Below are 22068 nucleotides of genomic sequence, written 5' to 3' on the forward strand. Positions count from 1 at the left end.
GGCCCTTCTTTCAGCACTTCCCCAGAGTTCTTATTTAGATTTAGGTTGCTCTTATTTCTCTTCTCTGTCCAGGTGATCAATACCACCTCTATAATATTCAGGTCTGGACTCTATGGAACAGTGTTTCTCAACCGTGGTTCTCAGGTACCCCCAACAGGCCAGGTTATCATTATAGCTGAACTAGAGCACAGGATAAATAACAGCTGATCAGTAACCATGGTTACTAACCCTGCTCTCAACCATCAGCCTGATTATTTTCACCTCTGCTCTAGTTCAGCTATAATGAAAATCTGCTGAGCTGTTAGGGTTACTTGAGGACCTGGTTGAGAAACACTGCTGTGGAGGCCAAGTCCATGACTGTCAGTGTGTTTTATCAGCTGTTTTTTTTTGTGTAGTGTTCAACTGTCTAGAGGATTACATATAAATTGTAGGACTTTGTTGTTTGCTTGGTGTTCAATCTAATAATATGCTTCATTTTATTTTTTCCAGAAAGCTCTCATTACTTTGTACACCAATCAAACACAAACGCACTAGCAATCTTTATGTAGTTTTCCTGAACACTGGTTTTAGTAAGGGGCCCAAAAATTTCTAGTGGCGGCCCTTGTGTTGACTACAGGACCACCTCTGCCAACGGTTTCCAAAATTCACGATGACATGGTACAAAACACTCAACACAACGCGAATGTCACTGGCTGCAACCCCGCACTGCTAGTACTGTCTCATGCAGAGGGCACCAGGCTAGAAGCAATACCCATACACTAATACCCTATACACTGAACATAGCGTATCTGTCACTACTAGTAACCTGTAATGCTTCTCTGTCATCACAAGCGTCAGGATAATCAAGCGCTTCTTTAGAGGCGGACTTGCTTACTGGACCCCCCCCAAATCTGCCACACTAGGCACGGGCCTTGTTTTCCTAGGTCATTATACGCCCCTGGAGTTTCTATTTATTTATATTCTTCTAGAGACTATGGTTATACAGAACTGTACACAATATTCCAGATGAGGCCTAGCTAGTAATCTGTAAAGTGGCATAAGAACCTTGCTGTTTCTACTGGCCTAACCGAGCCGCTCTGCCTGCATTGTCTATAGCATGTGTATGTATTTATTATTATACATATATAATAATATAATATTATAATAATATATAATATATATATTTTTCGTTTTGAATATAAAAAATATTTCGATACTCAGTGCCCATGCAGTTCAGTATTCGTCTCTTTTTAAACAAAACAAATACCGACATTTGTGGAACATTTTCATTTAATTTCTCCTTTGAACCGAATGTAAACGCTCCACTCCTACAGGTTAGCCTGGAGTGACTAAAATACTTACCTCTAAAGGGACACTGAACCAATTTTTTTCTTTCATAATTCAGATAGAACATGCAATTTTAAACAACTTTCTAATCTTACTCCTATTATCAATTTTTCTTCGCTTCTCTTGCTTGCTTTCTTTATTTGAAATAGAAGGCATTTAAGCCTTTTTTTTTGGTTCAGAACCATGGAAAGCACTTGTTTATTGGTAGGTGAATTTACCACCAATCAGCAAAAACAACACAGTGTGTTCACCCAAAAATGGGCCGGCATCTAAACTTACATTCTTGCATTTCAAATAAAGATACCAAGAGAATGAAAATAATTTGATAATAGGAGTAAATTAGAAAGTTGCTTAAAATTGCATGCTCTATCTGAATCACGAAAGAAAAAAATTCTGGGTTCAGTGTCCCTTTAATGGTGCCTGGAGAGCTGCGCTAACCATTCCTCTTCTTTCCTGAGCTCCAGCCGCGCTAACAATAGGCTCCTGTTAGCGCGGCCGGTGCTCTGTGAAGTAAAGGATCAGCGCACTTAGGTAAGTATTTATAAATATTTAAAGGAACACAAATGAATACTGCTAAATTCTGCATTATTCCATTCAATTTTCTTTAAAATTTGTGCTGCATTCTTTTGGGTATTCGTCTTGTTAAAATGAGACGAATATCCATTGTTTCATTAACGAATGTGCATTATTACAAAAAAAATGACCATGTTGGTTTTTGTATATATATAGTATTATATATATATATATATATATTATATATATATATATATGTGTGTGTGTATATATAGATATACTGTATATATATACTACTATATATATATATATATAGTATATATATATATATGTGTGTGCTGTGTCTGTGATTATTGTTTTTGAAGTTCAGCGAAAACAGTTTTGATAGACTTTTAAATTTACTTCATATCATCAAATTTGCTTAGTTCTCCCGGTATCATTTGTTATTAGGTCAGCCCCAAAGCAACAATTCTATAATGGGAGGTTAACTGAACACATCCAGTGAGCCAATGAACACAGCCGTTTGTAGAACCATTCACTTGCTATAGATAATAAAAAGATAGATAATACAAAGATAATACTGTACATAGCTATATATGTAATGGTAATATTGGTGCATATTTCATGCTTACAAATTGGACCATACATTATATAAATTATAGTATGTAGTTGTTGAGTGGCTCATTTCACTGTTATTTTTTTACAGACCTAAACATTCTTTTTTTTCCAGGACATTTCAAGTTCTTTATCCCAACAAATTCTCCTGGGTCTGGGGCAATCCCACGGACAGCCTCCATCATAAAAGTAGTACAGTGAGTATATTACTGATGCTGTTCTGTTCCCTACTCTGTGAATAGAGGCTCTGTGAATGAATCTGTTGCAAATCTATTAATGAGTCATCACTGAGGCACCACTGTATCACTGTTATCCTTCTCCCAAAGACCATTCATACTGCAAGCAATGTTAATTGTGCTGAAATAACTTCCTCTACGGTTTCTCCTACTCTCTGTTGGGTTTGAAACATTCCATTGATTAAGTTAAAATAGTATATCACTGCCCTTTTCTGATTAATGGAGACGATTTTATTTTGGAGTGTTGGGACAATAATCCTTTCCTCATTTTCTTTGGGCAACTACTCTAGCATTTCTAGGTTATTCTAGTTTAGAAATGATCTTTTTAAAGGGGCATAAAAGTGCAAAAAGCTAATTCTATAATGTGTTGATTTCAATGATTCAGATAGAGAATACAATTTAAACATTTTTCCATTTACTTCTATTATTTAAGTTGCTTCCTTCTCTTGTTATCCTTTGCTGAAGGTTTCATCTACGGTAAGCTCAAGGAGCAGCAATAAACTAGGTTCTAGCTGCTGATTGGTGGCTGCATATATATACCGATTGTCATTGGCTCACCCATGTGTTCAGTTAGAAACCAGTAGTGCATTGCTCTCCTTTAACAAATGATACCAAGAGAATGCAACAAAATTAGCGTAATATAAGAAATTAGAAAGTGGTTTAAAATGGTATACTCTATCTGAATCCTGAAAAAATGTTTTGGTTTCATGTCCCTTTTAAGGCTGTGACACACTGCAAAGCGATGCGTTGCGAGGTGAAGCCGCGTTGCATCGCTTCTGAAGTTCAAAATATTTCAACTCTGTCGCGCTTAGCTACGCGATATGACGCGGCTGAGCCAACACAGAGAGTTGAAAAGGCAGGACACACTGAGCGCGCACAGCCGCATCATCATGCTGCGTTCTGCATCACTTGCAGTGTGTCACCGCCTTTAGAGCAGTGTTTCCCAAACTCAGTCCTCAGGACCCTCTAACAGGCCAGAGTTTCATTATATCTTAAAGGGCGGTAAACCCACAAATACTGTTATATAATTCTGCACTATATCAACTTAGCGCATCTTTCTACCATTAAAAGATTTCAGTGACAAGCTGCTACGAACAGTTACTTTTACAGTACGCCGCTCCTGGCTCTACTGAGCGGGTCTGTTTGTTTTCCCTAAGCCATAGGGCAAGCTGTCTTTCACAGCCGGCCCAATTGCTCATTAAACTCAATGTAGCTCGCTCCCTGCTACAGACAGAGCGCGAAAGCGAGTTACATTGAGTTTAATGGGGCGATCGGGCCGGCTGTGGAATAGACAGCTTGACCTATGGCTTAGGGAAAACAAAACAGACCTCTCAGTAGAGCCAGGAGCGGCGTAACTGTGAAAGTAACTTTCGTTAGCAGCTTGTCACTGAAATCTTTAAAGGCAGAAATATGGCACTAAGCTGATGTTATATAATTCTGCACTATGTTGCAGAATTATATAACATATTTTGTGGGTTTACTGGCCCCTTTAACTAGAGCACAGGTAAAATAATCATCTGAAGGGTGAGTGCAGGTTAGTAACCATGGTTACAGACTCAGCTGATTATATCACCTGTGCTCTAGTTAAGATATAATGAATATCTGCCTGTTAAGGGTCCTGAGGGACTGGAGTTGAGAAACACTGTGTCTAGAGCATTGTATGATCTGTACTATTGCATGCAAACTAACTGGTTTAATTCCTTAGAATGGGTTAAATATATTGTTACATTTATCTCCAGATTAGCAATGTAATGCTGAGAGTTAGTTGAAAAGATCTGGTGAGTCAACTGATATTAGTCATACAGCAGCTAGTTCCAGTGGTGCATTGCAGCTCCTGAGCCTACCTGAGTATGTTTTTAAAAAAAAGGATATAAAGACAAAAAAAAGTAAATTTGATAACTGAAGTAAATTTAAATGTCTCTTAAAATGACCATGCTCTGACATGCGAAGAATGGGGAGAGTTATATATGATTGCCAGGGTGGTGCAGTAGACGCTGCAAACTAGCAGTGAGTTACTCTCTGAGAGTTTGTTTTAGCTTTCCTGTGCACTTCTGAGCTTCACTGAAGACCTATTTATTTTCACAGCTGACAGTAAATCAGGGCTCAAGGAAAGGGACATGAAACCCACATTTTTTTCTCTTCATGATTCAGATAGAATCATGTTATTAAAAACAGCTTTCCAATTTACTTCTATTATCTATTTTGTGTTATTCTCTTGGTATGCTTTGTTGAAAATTAATACCTAGGTCAGCTCAGGAGTTGCTGATTGGTGGCTGCACATATATGTGTCATGTTATTGGCTCACACAATGGGCTAGATTTCAAGTGGAGCACTAATTTTTACCCATTTGCGGGCTCGCTACAAATAACCAGCCATTACAAGTGGCTGGTTATCGCTACTGCGAGCTCGCGGTAGCAATTAGCGCTCCGAAAATTAACCAGAGGTAAGACCTCTGGTTAATTTTCATAATGTGTGAGGTTTAAATAAAATTAAAAAAATAGCCTCTATTTTTTTTTAATAAAAAACAGCATGAAGCAGTTTTTAGGGGGTAAAAGTGGTGGTGTGGGGGTTTTAGAAAAAAACTAGTACTGAAAAGTGTCTTTACATTGTGGTCTATGGGAACTGTGTGTTCCCTTTAAATATATATGTATATGCTTATATACATATACAGTTGTATGCAAAAGTTTAGGCACCCCTGACAATTTCCCATGATTTTCATTTATAAATAATTGGGTTGTTTGGATCAGCAATTTCATTTTGATCTATTAAATAACTGAAGACACAGTTAATATTTTAGTAGTGAAATGAGGTTTATTGGATTAACAGAAAATGTTGCAATATGCATCAAAACAAAATCTAGACAGGTGCATACAATTGGGCTCCCTTGTCATTTTGTTGATTTGAATACTGTAACTACCTAGCACTGATTAATTACAAACACACAATTGTGTTTGGTGAGCCCATTAAGCCTTGGACTTCATAGACAGCGTGCATCCCAATCATGAGAAAAGGTATTTAAGGTGGCCCCAATTGCAAGTTGTTGTTCCTCTATGCTCTCCTCTGAAGAAGAGTGGCAACACTTTCGGCCTCAAAACAACTCCTTAAATGACCTGAAAACAAAGATTGTTCAACATTATAGTTTAGGGGAAGGCTACAAAAAGCTTATAGCAGAGATTTAAGCTGTCAGTGTCTTACTGTGAGGAGCATAGTGAGGAAATGGAAGACCACAGGCACAGTTTCTTGTTAAGGACCCAGAAGTAAAACTATCGGACGAGGCAAAGGATGGTGAGAACGGTCAAAAACAGCCCACAGACCACCTCCAAAGACCCTACAACATAATCTTGTGCAGATGATGTCACTGTGCATCGTTCAACAATTCAGCATATGGGAGAGTGATGCGGAAGAAGTCTTTTTCTGCCACACACACCACAAACAGAGTCACCTGAGGTATGCAAAGGCACATTTGGACAAGCCAGCCTTCTTTTTGGAAGAAGGTGCTGTGGACTGATGAAACAAAGATTGAGTTATTTAGTCATACCAAGGGGCGTTATGCATGGTCTGCAAAAGAACTCAATGTTCTCCAAGACAAAACACTTGCTAGCCACAGTCAAATTTGGTGGATGTTCCATCATGCTCTGTGGCTGTGTGGACAGTGCCGAAACTGGGAATCTTGTTAAAGTGAGGGTCGCATGGATTCACTCAATATCAGCAGATACTTGAGAATAATTTTGAGGAATCAGTCCACAAAGCTGAAGTTACGCCGGAGCTGATATTTCAACAAGACAAGACCAAAACACTGCTCAAAATCTACTCTGGCATTTATGCAGCGGAACAAGTACAATGTTCTGGAATGGCCATCCCACGTCCCCCAGACCTGAATATCATTGAAAATCTGTGGGTTGATTTGAAGCGGGCTTTGTCCATGCTCAGGCAACCATCAAACTAACTGAACTGGAGATGTTTTGCAAGGAGGAAATGGTCCAAAATACCTTCATCCAGAATCCAGACAACCCCTCATTACAGGCTATAGGAAGCAATCTAGAGGCTGTTATCTTTTGCAAAAGGAGGCTCTACTAAATATTGATGCAATATTTCTGTTGGGGTGCCCAAATTTATGCACCTGTCTAATTTCGTTTTGATGCATATTGCACATTTTCTGTTAATCCATAAACCTCATTTCACTACTGAAATATTACTGTGTCCCTTCTGTTATTTGATAGATCAAAATGAAATTGCTGATCAAACACCCAATTATTTATAAATGAAAATCATGGAAATTGTCAGGGGTGCCTAAACTTTTGCATACGACTGTAAATTCATGTGTTAATATGTGTATATACACATATTAACACATAAATATATATGTATATAATCATTATACATATATATTTAAAATTGCTGTCCATCGCCTGCACAAACTTACCCCCTTCGCTGCGCTAGTTCTCATGCCATGTCTTATGTGCAGTCAAATGGCTTTAAGCATATGTAACGGATGCCCCTTAGTTAAGACTTGTGATACAAATGTACCTGTAAGTATTAGTCCCGTATAGAAATCCAAGATCAGACGTATGTTTTGTTGACGCAATGCCAACTTTTTCAAGGATCGTTAACTTCAATGTTGTGTAATCTTTTAAATGCCCAGAAGTCTTCTGATTCGTCCAAAATTCCTGTTGATGTCACTTATTACATGGTAATCACATGATCGGGACATACAGATTATATATCTGTATTATGGCTTAGGAATCAACACATTGCAAGTCTTTGGACAATCATTAATAAGAACAATAATTTTATACACAACAATTAAAAAATAATTTAAAATAAAAAAAATGTATAAGAAAAGGGAAAAGGATATAACTCTAAGGTAGACACTCTACCTCTGTGCCATATTAATAGCACAGTGAACGAGTGTATCTATAAACACTTAAATAGTTATAAGGATACTATATATAAAAAATACAGGTAAGCACGTATAAAGTTAAAGGGACATTCAACACTGCACACAACATAAATCTATGTTGAAAACTAAAAATCAAGATCAAGCTGCAACGTGCCCCCTTTCTCTTACTTCCTGCCTTCACCGTTGAATTGTCTACGATAACTTCTAAATTTGTGTCCTAATATGGCTTCCTAAACTCCCCCACCGTGCGTATTGAGCTTCTTTTTCAAACCAGCAGCCAATGATATCCCATTCCTCGGACTGCAATGCAAAGCGCGTTCACGGCCCTTAGTGTTCCTAGTTTATCGTGCATGCGCTAAGGGCCATGAACGCGGCTTTACATTGAAGTCCGAGAAATGGGATATCACTGCAGCTAGTTTCAAGACGAAGCTCTATACGTCACGGTGGGGGAGTTAGGCAGCCATATTAGGACACAAATTTAGAAGTTATGTAGACGATTCAATGGTGAAGGCAGGAAGTAAGAGAAAGGGGGCACGTTGCAGCTTGATCTGATTTTTAGTTTTTCTCAACATAGATTAATGTTGTGTGCAGTGTTGAATGTCCCTTTAACTAAACACTCATAATAGCCATTTTCCATCTTGATTTGAAAAAAAAGATTTATATGACAAATTAAAAAAAGATTATACAGCATGTTGGAAGATAGTCTGCAGAATCATATCTAAAGATTATATTTATTTTTCGATTAACACTCACTTGCTATATAATAATTTACTTAAGTTGTCATATAAATCCGTTTTGTTCAAATCAAGATGGAAAAACGGGCTATTATGAGTGTTTAGTTAACTTCATACGTGCTTACCTGTATTTTTATATTTATCATGTGATCACCTGCCCACACACTGAAGCTTTGAATGCGTGATGTCCCCCTTATATACTCGGTGCCCTTGCTTACTATTGGCTGATTTTAAATTCTTAGGCTAATCAGCCATAGAAAAACTTTCATTTTATTGGCTGATTGGACTAAGAATTCAAAATGGCATTAATAGGAATGCAAGAGCTTACAAAATATAATAAACAGTAAGATCTATCCTAAATCTAAAGTCCCCTTCAAAAATAGCCCACCCCTAAAAAAAAAAACTCGCTAGTCGACTTGCGAAAAAAGTTAACCTCTAGCAATGGTAACACTCATGCAGGAGCAGTAATTACCAATCCACTTGTAGTCTGGCCCTATATAAGGTCTCACATCTGAAAAAGTATATCAGAGCAACAAAAAAGAAAAAGCCATGGGGTCAAAGCAACTGCCTGATGCGCAGATCTGGGGAAGGTAAAAAATGTTTTGGCTGCATAGAAGGTTCCTAAGAACACCATGGCCTCTATAATTCTTAAATGAAATAAGTTTGTAGCAACCATGACTCTTCCTCAAGCTGGCTCCTTGGCCAAACTGAGCAATCGGGGTTGAAGAGCATTGGTAAGAGAGGTGATCAAGAACCCGATGATCACTCTGGTTGAGCTCCAGAGATCATGTGTGGAAATGGGAGAAACTTGCAAAAGGACAACCATCACTGAGCTTTATGGTAAAGTGGCCAGACGGAAGCCTCGCCTTGGTGCAAGACACATGAAAGGCCGCTTGTAATGTGCGAAAAAAACACCTAAAGGACTCTCAGACTGTGAGAAACAAGATTCGCTGGTCTGATGAAACAGAGCACACCATTCAAAAAAAAGTTTCTAATTTACTTCTATTATCCAATTTGCTTTGTTTCCATCATGATATCCTGTGTTGAAGAAATACCTAGGTAGGCAGATCTGGAGCACTACATGGCAGGAAATAGTGCTGCCCTCTCTTGCAAATGGATAGCAGTCTTACAAAACTGCTGCCATAAAGTGCTCCAGAACTGGCCCAGCTCCTAAGCAAATGTCCCTGCTTTTCAACAAAATATACCATGAGAACGAAGAAACATTGCTAATAAAAGTAAATTAGAAAGTTGATTAAAATCACATGCTCTATCTATTCTGAACAATGAAAGAACATTTGGGTTTTCATATCCCTTTTATGGTCAGAGATCTGAACATACCTTTAAGGTAAGTGTATTTATATAATAGTATTTAAAGCTTGTAAATGGTTATATGTAAGATGACAGCATGGCTAAAATATATATAAATATAAATATTGTTTTCTAGGCCTGTACAGCCTTGGTTCCAAAGTGTTCTTTTTGTCTATACTTAACATTTCTTAATATTTTTTGTCTGAGCAGTTGTGGAATTTCTGCACCTTCACTATGCCGTAGATTTAAAGTATATTTGTCTGATATTATGGTTAAAGGGACGCTAAAGTCAAATTTAAAATTTCATGATTCAGACAGACTATGCAGTTTTAATAGACTTTCCAATTTACTTCCATTATCAAACGGTGCATAGTCTCATATGCACACTTACCGAGGCACCAGCTACTACTGTGCATGTGCAAGAGTTCACAGTTGACTTACTTTGTCCCCTGGGTGTATTTTCCAGAATTATAGAAGTTGACTGAGGTTAAAGGGACACTGTACCCAAAATTTTTCTTTCATGATTCAGATTGAGCATGAAATTTTAAGCAACTTTCTAATTTACTCCAATTATCAAATTTTCTTCATTCTCTTGATATCTTTATTTAAAATGCAAGAATGTAAGTTTAGATGCCGGCCCATTTTTGTGAACAACCTGGGTTGTCCTTGCTGATTGGTGGATAAATTCATCCACCAATAAAAAATTGCTGTCCAGAGTAGTGAACCCAAAAAAAAGCATAGATGCCTTCTTTTTCAAATAAAGATAGCAAGAGAACAAAAAAAATTGATAATAGGAGTAAATTAGAAAGTTGCTTAAAATTGCATGCTCTATCTGAATTACAAAACAACATTTTTGGGTTCAGTATCCCTTTAATCTGGCTACTTTGATGAAGGTATTTTACAATCATATAGGGGTGGCAAGAGTGGTCGAAATCCCCCCTCCTATAGTTTTGTTACTTATATCTATAACCATCAATTTTGATCCCAATGAGCCACCATTTTTAAAATAATATGCAGGACATGTGTACAAGTAACTCTCTCCTGTTGTACATGTTGCCACTCATATATTTGGTGAATTTTAATTTTTCCGCCGTTCTAAGAAAAAAGGTTTTTGCTGATGCCCAAGTATATAATTGTGCCTGCTTGAAGAACATTATTGAACAAAAGGTATCATTAGCATCATCCAGAAGTGTTTATATAAATATATGTGGCTGAATGCTCTCCTGTATATAACCTAGAATTGTGCACTGGCTCCTAATATTTCCTGATAAGTTTATACAATTTCATAATGGGAGTGAAAGCAGAGAGGAGAGGGAAAGAGAGAGAGAGCACATGTTTACATTAAAGATCTACTTATATGCCGAAAATGCTGTAGTTTGCTATAGTGCAGTCACCCGGTTGAAGATGAAATTGTCCCTTATCTGCCTAGATCCTTAGTGATTGCTGGACTGGACATGTATCCACATGGCCTGCATATGGAGCTGGACACAACATCTTACAGAAACGTAAACCCTGCTCAGCGCCTGACATCAAGTATTACAGGTGAGAAAAATAAGGGTAGAATCAACAAATCTGTTTATCATCTTCCCACTCCATTATATTTGCTCAGAGAAAGTGTAAATGTGCAAACTTCAGTTTTGATTAACTATTTTGATGTCCCCTTGGGGAGAGAGAGAATAATTTCAGGGTAAATTGTGTATAAACTGAAGATTGTGTTCTTCTAAGCTCTGATTACATGATTAAATGTTGTCATCGTTTCATAATGTAAAATATCATATAAATAAAGCACAAAGTATAAATATGAAGTACAGCAGCCCCCATTAAAAGCCAACACTATACTTTTTCCACTTGAATGCACAAAAAAATAAACATATTTTTTTTCATACTTTAATTCGGATTCTGGCAGTGTCCATCTTCATTCTGTTCTGACCACGGCAACATGGACCCTTCTCAGTCTTCTTTATCACTGTAGATCAGGACCTGATTCAGTTTCCCTTTTTTTATAGACTTTCTGCATGAGTAGTCAATTAAAGGGCCATTATAGTCGAAAACTTACATGCTCTAATTAATTAGAACATGTCATTTTAAGACTAGCGACCCTGCACCTCTATGTATTTAACCCCTTCAAAGTTAAACACATAGCAGAAGTTCCGCTCGAAACTGCCCCTGATCCAATCAGCAGGATGGGACTCAATGTCAGAGCTGAACCCAGCATTCTTATGAAAATAGGAGTATATGATTTTCAAGGAAGAAGAAGAACAGTTGTGAAATTATTACTAGTATATGCACACCGTACAATATCTCCTGCCTGGTATCCAGGGAAAAAGAGCAACCCATGGGTGGGGTGAATAATACGGGCAATTGTTGGTAGAATTGGACAATGGGCAGGGGGCTCTTAGCTTCATTGATCAGTACAGGGAATTTCTGGTCAGGTTTTAGGTAGTAACCAGTTTCAATTTGCAATTGTGGGTTATTTAAAGGCAAGAGAGAGGTTTTAGAGGGATAGAGTTTCCAAAACAGGACTGTCCTGCAAAATGTAGTTTGTCTGAGAGCTCTGCGAGATACATGGAATAGTATCTATAGTAGACGTTCCAAAACAAAAATAGTAAAGGATTTCTGGGCCTAATACCTAGGGAGGCTGATTTAACACTAAGATACTGCACAAGTAGAATGGCTATATGCAGGGCCGGCTCAAGATAGTGTGCTGCCTAGGTCTGACAATGCAATGACACCCCCAGTAGTAACATTACTGATTAGCATATTAACCTACTAGCCTGGCCGCTGACCTTACTATGTCTGCCTGCATACAACCAATGCTTATGCACAATTGCGCAAGTGGGAAGGTATTTAGGGAAGAGATGCACTTAAATGTCACCCCTTACCGGTTCTGTGTCTTTGTGCATGATAAGGTAATGCAGCTGGAAGTCTGTGACTTACCCCATGGAGACAGAGGACAGGAGTGGTCTGGGTCTGACAGTTACTGACTCAGTAACTGAAGTGCAGCTCCTTCTCAAGTGCTGCCTGGATCCATCGGAACCAGTTGGTCCCATCGTTGAGCCGGCCCTGGCTATATGTGTTCCTATCTACAGTACCTTCAAAACCTGTTTCTGCTTAACATAACTCTTACCAGTTTCCAATTCCACAGGTCTGCTGAGCAATCAGCGAAAGTTGTGTCCAAACCACGTTACCTTGAGCAGCTGGAGACCTACTTGAAAAGGGAGCTGCAATCTCTCAACTTAACTGGGGTAAAAGCCCAAGAACTACGACTGCAGGTGAGGTCATTGTGACAAGTGAACAGCTTGATGTCCCAAACTCCAAAGATCTTTTTTCTTTATTTTTAAGTTCATAACCATGGAGAGGAACACTATGTTCGTTTATACATCTACTGTATTTGGGCCACTTTTTTTGTTTTACAGTTTGCAGCCTCTACCCTCTAAGCAGAATCTGATTGTTATAGTCTATGATATTAAAAAAGTGCATTCCTTGGATAAATATTAGTCTTTTGGTAAAGAAGGTTTACCCTGCAGTTTTCATTGGCGACTTCTTGTCAGGGTTACATGTAGACTTCATTACTGGCCTAGACTCTATTGATAGAAAGACATTTTATTAGCAAAGTTCAATAGTAATAGAGAGTCACTCTTGGTTTACCATATTAGTTTGCACCACATGATTTAATTCTTTGTTTCATATACTCACCAGTACAGTACAGAACCTATTTTTATGTACATGTCACATCATAGACATATTTTGAAAACACTCAGTTCCTCAATACTGTATTTTAAAAGACATTGAACATGAATAGTGAGCTTGGGCTGTATAGCTCAATAAGAATAGGATGGTATAGATGTTGCAAAGACGTGGATGCTGTTGCATTTTGTCTTTCACCACTACATTTTTGTACAACTACAGTCTGATTGTCTACAGATTGCTACTGATAACAACACCCTTCACCCTATACCAAATAACCATCACTACCAGTAACAACAAGCATAGGATGTAGGCCACATTATTAGCCTCTACCTCTGTTGTTTCTCAACATTTTTGCTAGGAACAACATTTTTGCTAGGAGGTGAGGAGAATATTGGTGGATGAAAGACTTATACATACAACAGAAAAGAGAAGATGCTTCATGAACATACCACTGATACTAGGAAAGGGAATTGTAAACTATGTCTACTATTCAGTTATGGTTCACCGTTTATTTTGCACACTTTGTTCTATTCTTAGCTCTTTCATGTATACTCAGTAGGGTTGCCACCCAGTATTTTTAGCTGGCATTGGCAGTATTTAGATTAATATAGACTATAAAAATAGAAATAAAGCCCCTGTTATGGTGAAACTTCCTCTACTGTAGGTGTGCTGAAATCTCATTTTAAACAAATACCGAATGCTGTATAATTATCTGTGCTAATGTAGTCTAATTACCATGGTCACTATTTGTTTTTTCAAGAAAGGTGGCAAACTTAATATCCAAAGTTCTATTATGGATTGTCATATGTACGCATTTATGTTTTATCACAGGCTGCGTTAGGTTTTTGTTCCAAATGATGTGATGTATCTCTACTGTTCTATTATTATTCAGTGCCCCAAGGCAGAACATAGAGTGATCTGAGATGTCATCGCAGAAAATGCAGCATGTCTGCAGAAAGAACAGGAACTGTTAGCACTTTAACTTTTCAGAGCTGCTCCACATTGGGCTCTTCTTTTTAAACTGAGCTGTTCTCTGGCTGCATTGTATAAATTTTCCTTAACACAGTGCATCCAGAGCAAAGTGCTGTTTGAAGACAACAATCAAATATGCAGTAGTGCTGCAAAGCAGCAGTCCATTGATTGTTGTCTGGCTCTGAGATTTTTGCAAGCTCGTTTGCAAAGCTGTTTTTCTCTGAATGTAAGATGTTCGTATGAGCAATGCACCTTTTTTATTACTACATTTCTATTTTAAACTAAGAGAGAAAAGGAAACAAATTAATTCAAGAGACATTTTACAATTACTTTTTTTGTCTGCAGCTAATTTGCAATTTTTAACTACTGCACTAGATTATACAACTTTAATTATTGCTTTATTCTCCAGTTAACCAACACATTGCAATTGTTCTGGTGCTTTAGTGTAACTGACAAATTTATAATTTTATTTTATTTAAAAATGACCTGCAGAAAAATTTTCACTAAAAAAAATCACATCGCAGAAAGTGAAAAAAAGTTCTGTCTCTGGGATTCAGTGTATTCCTTATTCTCTTCCATCCTTATAAATACATTGTTATCTCATGATTGCTGCATGCTTAGATGGCTTTACAACTGAAAAAGCAATCATAGCAAAGCAGAATGAGATTCTAAGGGCTCGATTTATCAAGCCTTCTCCTGCACTACTCACAAGAGAACCTGCATTCCGTATTTATCAAGCCTTCTCCTGCACTACTCACAAGAGAACCTGCATTCCGTATTTATCAAGCCTTCTCCTGCACTACTCACAAGAGAACCTGCATTCCGTATTTATCAAGCCTTCTCCTGCACTACTCACAAGAGAACCTGCATTCCGTATTTATCAAGCTTTCTCCTGCACTACTAACAAGAGAACCTGCATTCCGTATTTATCAAGCTTTCTCCTGCACTACTAACAAGAGAACCTGCATTCCGTATTTATCAAGCCTTCTCCTGCACTACTAACAAGAGAACCTGCATTCCGTATTTATCAAGCAGCGGCCATCTAACCACTGCTTCCTACCCTCTTCTTCACCTCTTAGGTGGAGAATTTCAATCTCCCCGGTCTTGTCTGACTGGGTAGATTGACAGCTCCTGCCCGCACATGATTGGCTGTGCACGGGCAGGGGGCAGCATTGCATGCGATTGCAAAATAGCGCTCACGTGCAATGTTAAATTCCGCCAGCGGAATTCTATCCACCAGTGCTGAGCTGCGGCGGACACGGTTGCAAATGTACACCCTGTCTGCCGTAGCTTGATAAATCGAGACCTAAACCTGAATCTAGCCTTCTAAATTTGTGTTGATTCATGAACTTACTAATGGGTTATTTTATCTTAGCCTTTTAGGGAGGTCTTTGAATATTTCATAGAGGATTTTAAGACCTACAAACCTTTGTTGTCTGCTATTAAAAATGAATATGAAGTGACCCTGGGTAAGTCCATTGGTTTGTCTTGTGTAATGTTTGTTTGTGTCTAGCTATTTAAGAAAAGACTTCTGAACATGTTTTCTTGGCTGTAAAACAATAAATGCTCATTTTTTTCTCAGTTAAAGTGACATTAAAGACTGTGTGAGATTGTAATATAAAATGTTTAAACGGACCTGAATCCCAAAAATTGTTCTTTCATGATTCAGATAGAGCATATTTTTGTATACAACGTTCCAATTTCCTTCTGTTATCAATTTTGCTTTATTTTTTCTTGTATTGAATTTTGTATTATAAAAACAAATTTCATAGGGTTTCTTTGCATATGCAGTGTAGTTTTATTATGATTTCTACGATGTCCCTTAACTAGTTTTTTTTCTGTGTAATTTCAACACAGTTTTAAATGTTTCCATAAAATGAGATTTTTGCAGAACAGTTTTCTTACAATTGTTAATGTGATTAAACAATACGTGTTTTTATTGCATGCTTTTATTTATTTATATATAATTTATTTGTTTTATATGATTTTTAAATTAAGATTTTTGTAAGCCCTATTGTAATGTATGCATCACCTTCACATACTTAAAAGCAGGGAACAACCCTTTGAGACACACTGTTCTCTATAAAATTAGGACAGGAGCTTTGTAGTACTTGCAAGCTTTCTTAGAAAATCTCACAAGCCCAGAGAGCTTTAGATAATCGAGCCTTCAGTTTTGGGCTATAATAAGATAAGGAGGTCTTTGTCTCTATAGAAAGTTATTAGGTAAGGGAATCTGCTCTCCCTACAAGTTCAGCCCATTTTAATAAGTTATGGTTTGCCTGGTATTTCAAGGCTGGACTGACCTTGTTGGAAAGTTCTCCTCTGTGAAAAGCATAATTAGGCTAAAAGAAGCTGCTCCTAAGCGGTGATTTGTCATAGAACAAGCTATTGAGCTATTGTTTGTTTCTGGTACAGCACTTCCCTTTTTGTATGTATAATGCAGAAGGTGCCTGGGCCATACTAGCCCCTCCAGCTCCCCCTTAACAACTTCACTAATAATTTTAGGGCCAGATGATCTCCCTAAGGTTGTGGGCCTGGTCTCAATTGAGACTTCTGAGACCCCTGTAGTTACACTCCTGCTGGAACACATTAAAGGGACATTCCTGTCTAAATGTAAATGCACATAGGTGAATTACATCTTTAAATAGAAAAACATTTGCAATATACATGTATTGACATAAATGCTTCTAGTAAAAGCTATCACTGTTTTAGTGTTAACATATTTCTCTGCACGTCCATGTGAAGCATAGCTAAATATTCTCAGTGCACCAGCATTTTAAATACTACAGCTGATCAGTGTGCCAGTGGGGCTTGTATCATGTCAGCAATTAACAAATTGAGTCATTACCAGATGGTACAAGCACCTTAGACTTTCTGAGCAAGTGCTGGATTTAAAATGCTGGTGGACGGTGCATACTTAAATACACTTTTGAAACCGCTGTAGCTTTTCTTAGAAGCATTTTTGCTAATACATGAATATTACAAAAATGATTCTATTCAAAAGTGAAATGCATCCACATGGATTCCAATTTTGGCTGGAATATCCCTTTAAGGGGGAAACAATTTAACAGTATCCTTTTTAACAGTACTTGGCTGCTTATCATCTAGCCCAGGGGGTCCCAAATCCAGTTCTTTTAGGCATTTCTGATAGGGTGTAATATGTTCTTGCCTTTGTTTGTAGCTCACCAGCGAGAGCAGATTCGGGAGCTGGAGCCTCTTAAAGCTTTGCTGGTGACAGTATCAGAGCACTGCGACCAGAAGATTCAGGCCATGCACGAAGAAGAGAGGCTTGAGATAAAGACTCTTAAACATGAAAAGCTCAGTTTAATGAAGATGATTGAAAAAATGAATGAGGACAAATACTCCCTGCAAGCACAAGTAAGAAGTTTGCAACAGCTATGTTTACGATGCTAATATTTACTCTCAGTCACACATATCTGTTTTTTACACATTAAGTTGGTATACTTTAACATAATAATATAGAGAAATATACAAGTAGAAAAAAATAAGAAAATGATTGGTTCTTAATACTTCTAGTTGTTAAAGGGCCACTAAACCCAAAATCTTTCTTTCATGATTCAGATAGAGAATACAAATTTAGACAACATTACAATTTACTTCTATTATTTATTTTGCTTCATTTTTTAGGTATCCTTAGTTTAAGAAAAAGCAATGCACATGGGTGAGCCAAGCACACAAGGCTTCTATGTGCAGCAACCAATCAGCAGCTACTGAGCATATCTAGATATGCTTTTCCAGCAAAGAATATCAAGAGAATAAATCAAATTAGATAATAGAAGTAAATTAGAAAGATGTTTAAAATTGCATTCTCTTTCTAAATCATGAAAGAAAAAATTTGGGTTTCATGTCCCTTTAACCCCTTAACGACCGAGGACGTGCAGGGTACGTCATCAAAAAAAAGGCAGTTAATGCCTGAGAACGTACCCTGCACGTCCTCGGTGTGGAAAGCAGCTGGAAGCGATCCTGCTCGCTTCCAGCTGCTTTCCGGTTATTGCAGTGATGCCTCGATATGGAGGCATCCTGCAATAACCTTTTTAAGCCATCCGGTGCAGAGAGAGCCACTCTGTGGCCCTCTCTGCACCGGAGATCGGTGGCTCCCTGCGTTGGTGGGTGGGAGCCGGACCGGGAGGCGGGTGGCGGCCATCGATGGCCCTGGTTATGTGCAGGGGGGCGGGATCGTGGGCGGGGATGAGCGGGGGCGCGCACGGACGCGCGCGCGTGCACGGGAGGGCGGGGGCGGGCGCGTGCACGTGCACGGGGAGGGAGCGGGTGGGAACCGCTACACTACAGAAAATTTATTAATAAAAAATGTTTAAATGTCTAAATATTTTTTTTTTAAAAAAAGATCAGCAAGGTGGTGGGGGTTTGTCTGTGTGGGGGGGTGGGAAGCTACACTACAGAAAAAAGCCAAACAAAAATAAAAAAAGCACTTTTTTTTTGCAAACTGGGTACTGGCAGACAGCTGCCAGTACCCAAGATGGCCCCCAATGAGGCAGAGGGGAGGGTTAGAGAGCGGTTTTGGGGGGGGGATCAGGGAGGTTGGGGGCTAAGGGGGGGATCCTACACCCTAGCATATGTAAATATGCTAAAAAAATGTTTTTTTATTTTTTTTTAAAAACCCTTTTATTTTAGTACTGGCAGACTTTCTGCCAGTACTTAAGATGGCGGGGACAATTGTGGGGTGGGGGAGGGAAGGGAGCTGTTTGGGAGGGATCAGGGGGTGGGATGTGTCAGGTGGGAGGCTGATCTCTACACTAAAGCTAAAATTAACCCTGCAAGCTCCCTACAAACTCCCTAATTAACCCCTTCACTGCTAGCCATAATACACGTGTGAGGCGCAGCAGGATTTAGCGGCCTTCTAATTACCAGAAAGCAACGCCAAAGTCATATATGTCTGCTATTTCTGAACAAAGGGGATCCCAGACAAGTATTTACAACCATTTGTGCCATAATTGCACAAGCTGTTTGTAAATTATTTCAGTGAGAAACCTAAAATTGTGAAAAATTTAACTTTTTTTTCAATTTGATCGCATTTGGCGGTGAAATGGTGGCATGAAATATACCAAAATGTGCCTAGATCAATACTTGGGGTTGTCTACTATACTACACTAAAGCTAAAATTAACCCTACAAGCTCCCTAAAAGCTCCCTAATTAACCCCTTAACTGCTGGGCATAATACACGTGTAGTGCGCAGTGGCATTTAGCGGCCTTCTAATTACCAAAAAGCAACGCCAAAGCCATATATGTCTGCTATTTCTGAACAAAGGGGATCCCAGATAAGAATTTACAACAATTTATGCCATAATTGCACAAGTTGTTTGTAAATAATTTCAGTGAGAAACCAAAAGTTTGTGAAAAAATTTGTGAAAAAGTGAACGATTTTTTGTATTTGATCGCATTTGGCGGTGAAATGGTGGCATGAAATATACCAAAATTGTCCTAGATCAATACTTTGGGATGTCTACTAAAAAAATATATACATGTCAATTGATATTCAGAGATTCCTGAACGATATTAGTGTCCCAATGTAACTAGCGCTAATTTTGGAAAAAAGTGGTTTGGAAATAGCAAAGTGCTGCTTGTATTTATGGCCCTATAACTTGCAAAAAAAACAAAGAACATGTAAACATTGGGTATTTCTAAACTCAGGACAAAATTTTGAAACTATTTAGCATGGGTGTTTATTGGTGGTTGTAGATATGTAACAGATTGTGGGGGTCAAAGTTAGAAAAAGTGTTTTTTTTTTCAATTTTTCCTCATATTTTATATTTTTTTTTATAGTAAATTATAAGATATTATGAAAATAATGGTATCTTGAGAAAGGCCATTTAATGGCGAGAAAAACGGTATATAATATGTGTGGGTACAGTAAATAAGTAAGAGGAAAATTACAGCTAAACACAAACACTGCAAAAATGTAAAAATAGCCTTGGTCCCAAACGGACAGAAAATGGAAAAGTGCTGTGGTCATTAAGGGGTTAAGTAACTATCAAGCTTAAAGGGATATGAAACCCAAAAATTATATTTTGTGATTCCGACGGAGCATACCATATTAAAAAAGTTTCCAATGTACTTCCATTATCAAACTTGCTTTGTTCTCATGATATTCTGTGTTGAAGAGATACCTAGGTAGGCATCTGGAGCACTACATGGCAGGAAATAGTGCTGCCCTCTAGTGGTCTTGCAAATGGATAACATTCTTGCAAAACTTCTGCCATATAGTGCTCCAGAAATAAGCTGGCTCCTAAGCATATGTTCCTCTTTTTTCAACAAAAGATAAGCGAACAAATACATTTTGATAATAGGAGTAAAATAGAAAGTTGTTTAAAACGGCATACTCTATCTGAATCATGAAAGAAAGAAAAAAAAAAAGGGTTTTATATCCCTTTAAAGAATAATGAAAAAAAAAAGCATAAAAGTGTAATGCTGAATATTTTGTTAAATTACATTTAAATATTACCTTTGTTTCCCTATTTAAAGCGTGAAAACGCCATTCACCCTTCCTTTGTTTAATTTATAAAGAATAAGCTTTCATATGTTGCAGGTTAAACTATAGGTATCAGTATTAAGTATCTAAAAACTGTGATGTCAATCCTACCTTAGAAATACACGTTCTTCCCCGTTTTATTCTCACAAGAAACTGTAGAACATATATGTGTGTGTTGAAATGTATTTTTATTTATTTTTAATATAAAAGTTTAAAATTTGTATTAAGCCAGTACTGAAACTAAGAGTTTTGCTGCTTATTTTGCTTTTGTGCAAAAACGTTTTAATTTCTCCATTTCATTTCCATGAACTTTTGGCCGTAATTGAGCAAAGATGCCCATGCGTGAAGAGAACTTATTCATCAGCGAACAAGGGCTTTAGGGCATGAAACAAACGCGTCTGTGTGGAGTGGCTCTGACTCCCCTAAGACAACTTTTTTAAAAAATGTATTAACCCCAGCCATGTATTGTATGTTTTTAATACTTTTTCTGGAATAAAATGTGTATTTTTTATACACGTTAAGTCAGGCTTTCGGATCAGTGTATCGTTGTTCATATAGTAATGCCTCATGCATGCACCTGATGGCGCACTCACAACATCACCAATTGGATTATGTGCTGCCGCAGAAAAATGCCACACACACCGACAGCAGCTTGAGCATCCTGTCTTTGTGGATATTGAGTCTATGATAAAATGCAATAATTACAGCGCCTACACAGATAACCTCACATACTCCCCAAAAAGTTCCCTAACAGACTTTAAACTAATGACAATAATATAAGATGAGGGAGCGGCAAAACAAGACTAAAGTGAGACAGTGTGAATATATTAACCCCTTAATGACCACAATGTACCCTGTATGTCACTGGTCATTAAGGGTTTTTTTCAGGACATAATAGCACAAGTCTAGCAAGAACACGCTATTAATGCCCTCCCTCCAGCAGGCTTTGTGGAATAGAGCAGTCTCAAGGCTGGTGGCAAGACCGTGCTATAAAACAATCAAGTCCCAAAAAAAGGCCAGTGACATACAGGGTACGTCGCTGGTCCTTAAGGGGTTAAAAATGAAAAAATGTATAAACATATAACAATATTTATTAATAACTAAGCATAACAATAGGGTACCCTATCAGAATACATTTTTGAAGATATAGCATGGGCCTTTTTCAAAAATTCTTGAAAAAGGCCTGCGCTAGGGCCGAAACGCGTTGAAGTGTCACTGCTCGAGTGTAAGGATTCCAGTCCTGCTTTTACTTTTTGCCTTAACTC

At 38.0% G+C, this 22068-nt stretch overlaps 1 protein-coding gene across 1 annotated transcript in view; it reads left to right on the forward strand.

Moving 5' to 3' along the window:
* Positions 1-649: 649 nt before the first annotated feature.
* The window catches only part of TSNAXIP1 (translin associated factor X interacting protein 1), a 168647-nt gene continuing 147228 nt past the window's right edge, over positions 650-22068 (forward strand). The window contains exons 1-6 of the mRNA XM_053715909.1: positions 650-657; positions 2570-2651; positions 11062-11174; positions 12778-12904; positions 15670-15763; positions 17476-17672. Of these exons, the coding sequence (XP_053571884.1) occupies positions 650-657; positions 2570-2651; positions 11062-11174; positions 12778-12904; positions 15670-15763; positions 17476-17672 (621 nt within the window). The remainder of the gene's footprint in view (positions 658-2569; positions 2652-11061; positions 11175-12777; positions 12905-15669; positions 15764-17475; positions 17673-22068) is intronic.

Source organism: Bombina bombina, chromosome 1, assembly GCF_027579735.1.
Source record: "Bombina bombina isolate aBomBom1 chromosome 1, aBomBom1.pri, whole genome shotgun sequence".
Taxonomy (NCBI): domain Eukaryota; kingdom Metazoa; phylum Chordata; class Amphibia; order Anura; family Bombinatoridae; genus Bombina; species Bombina bombina.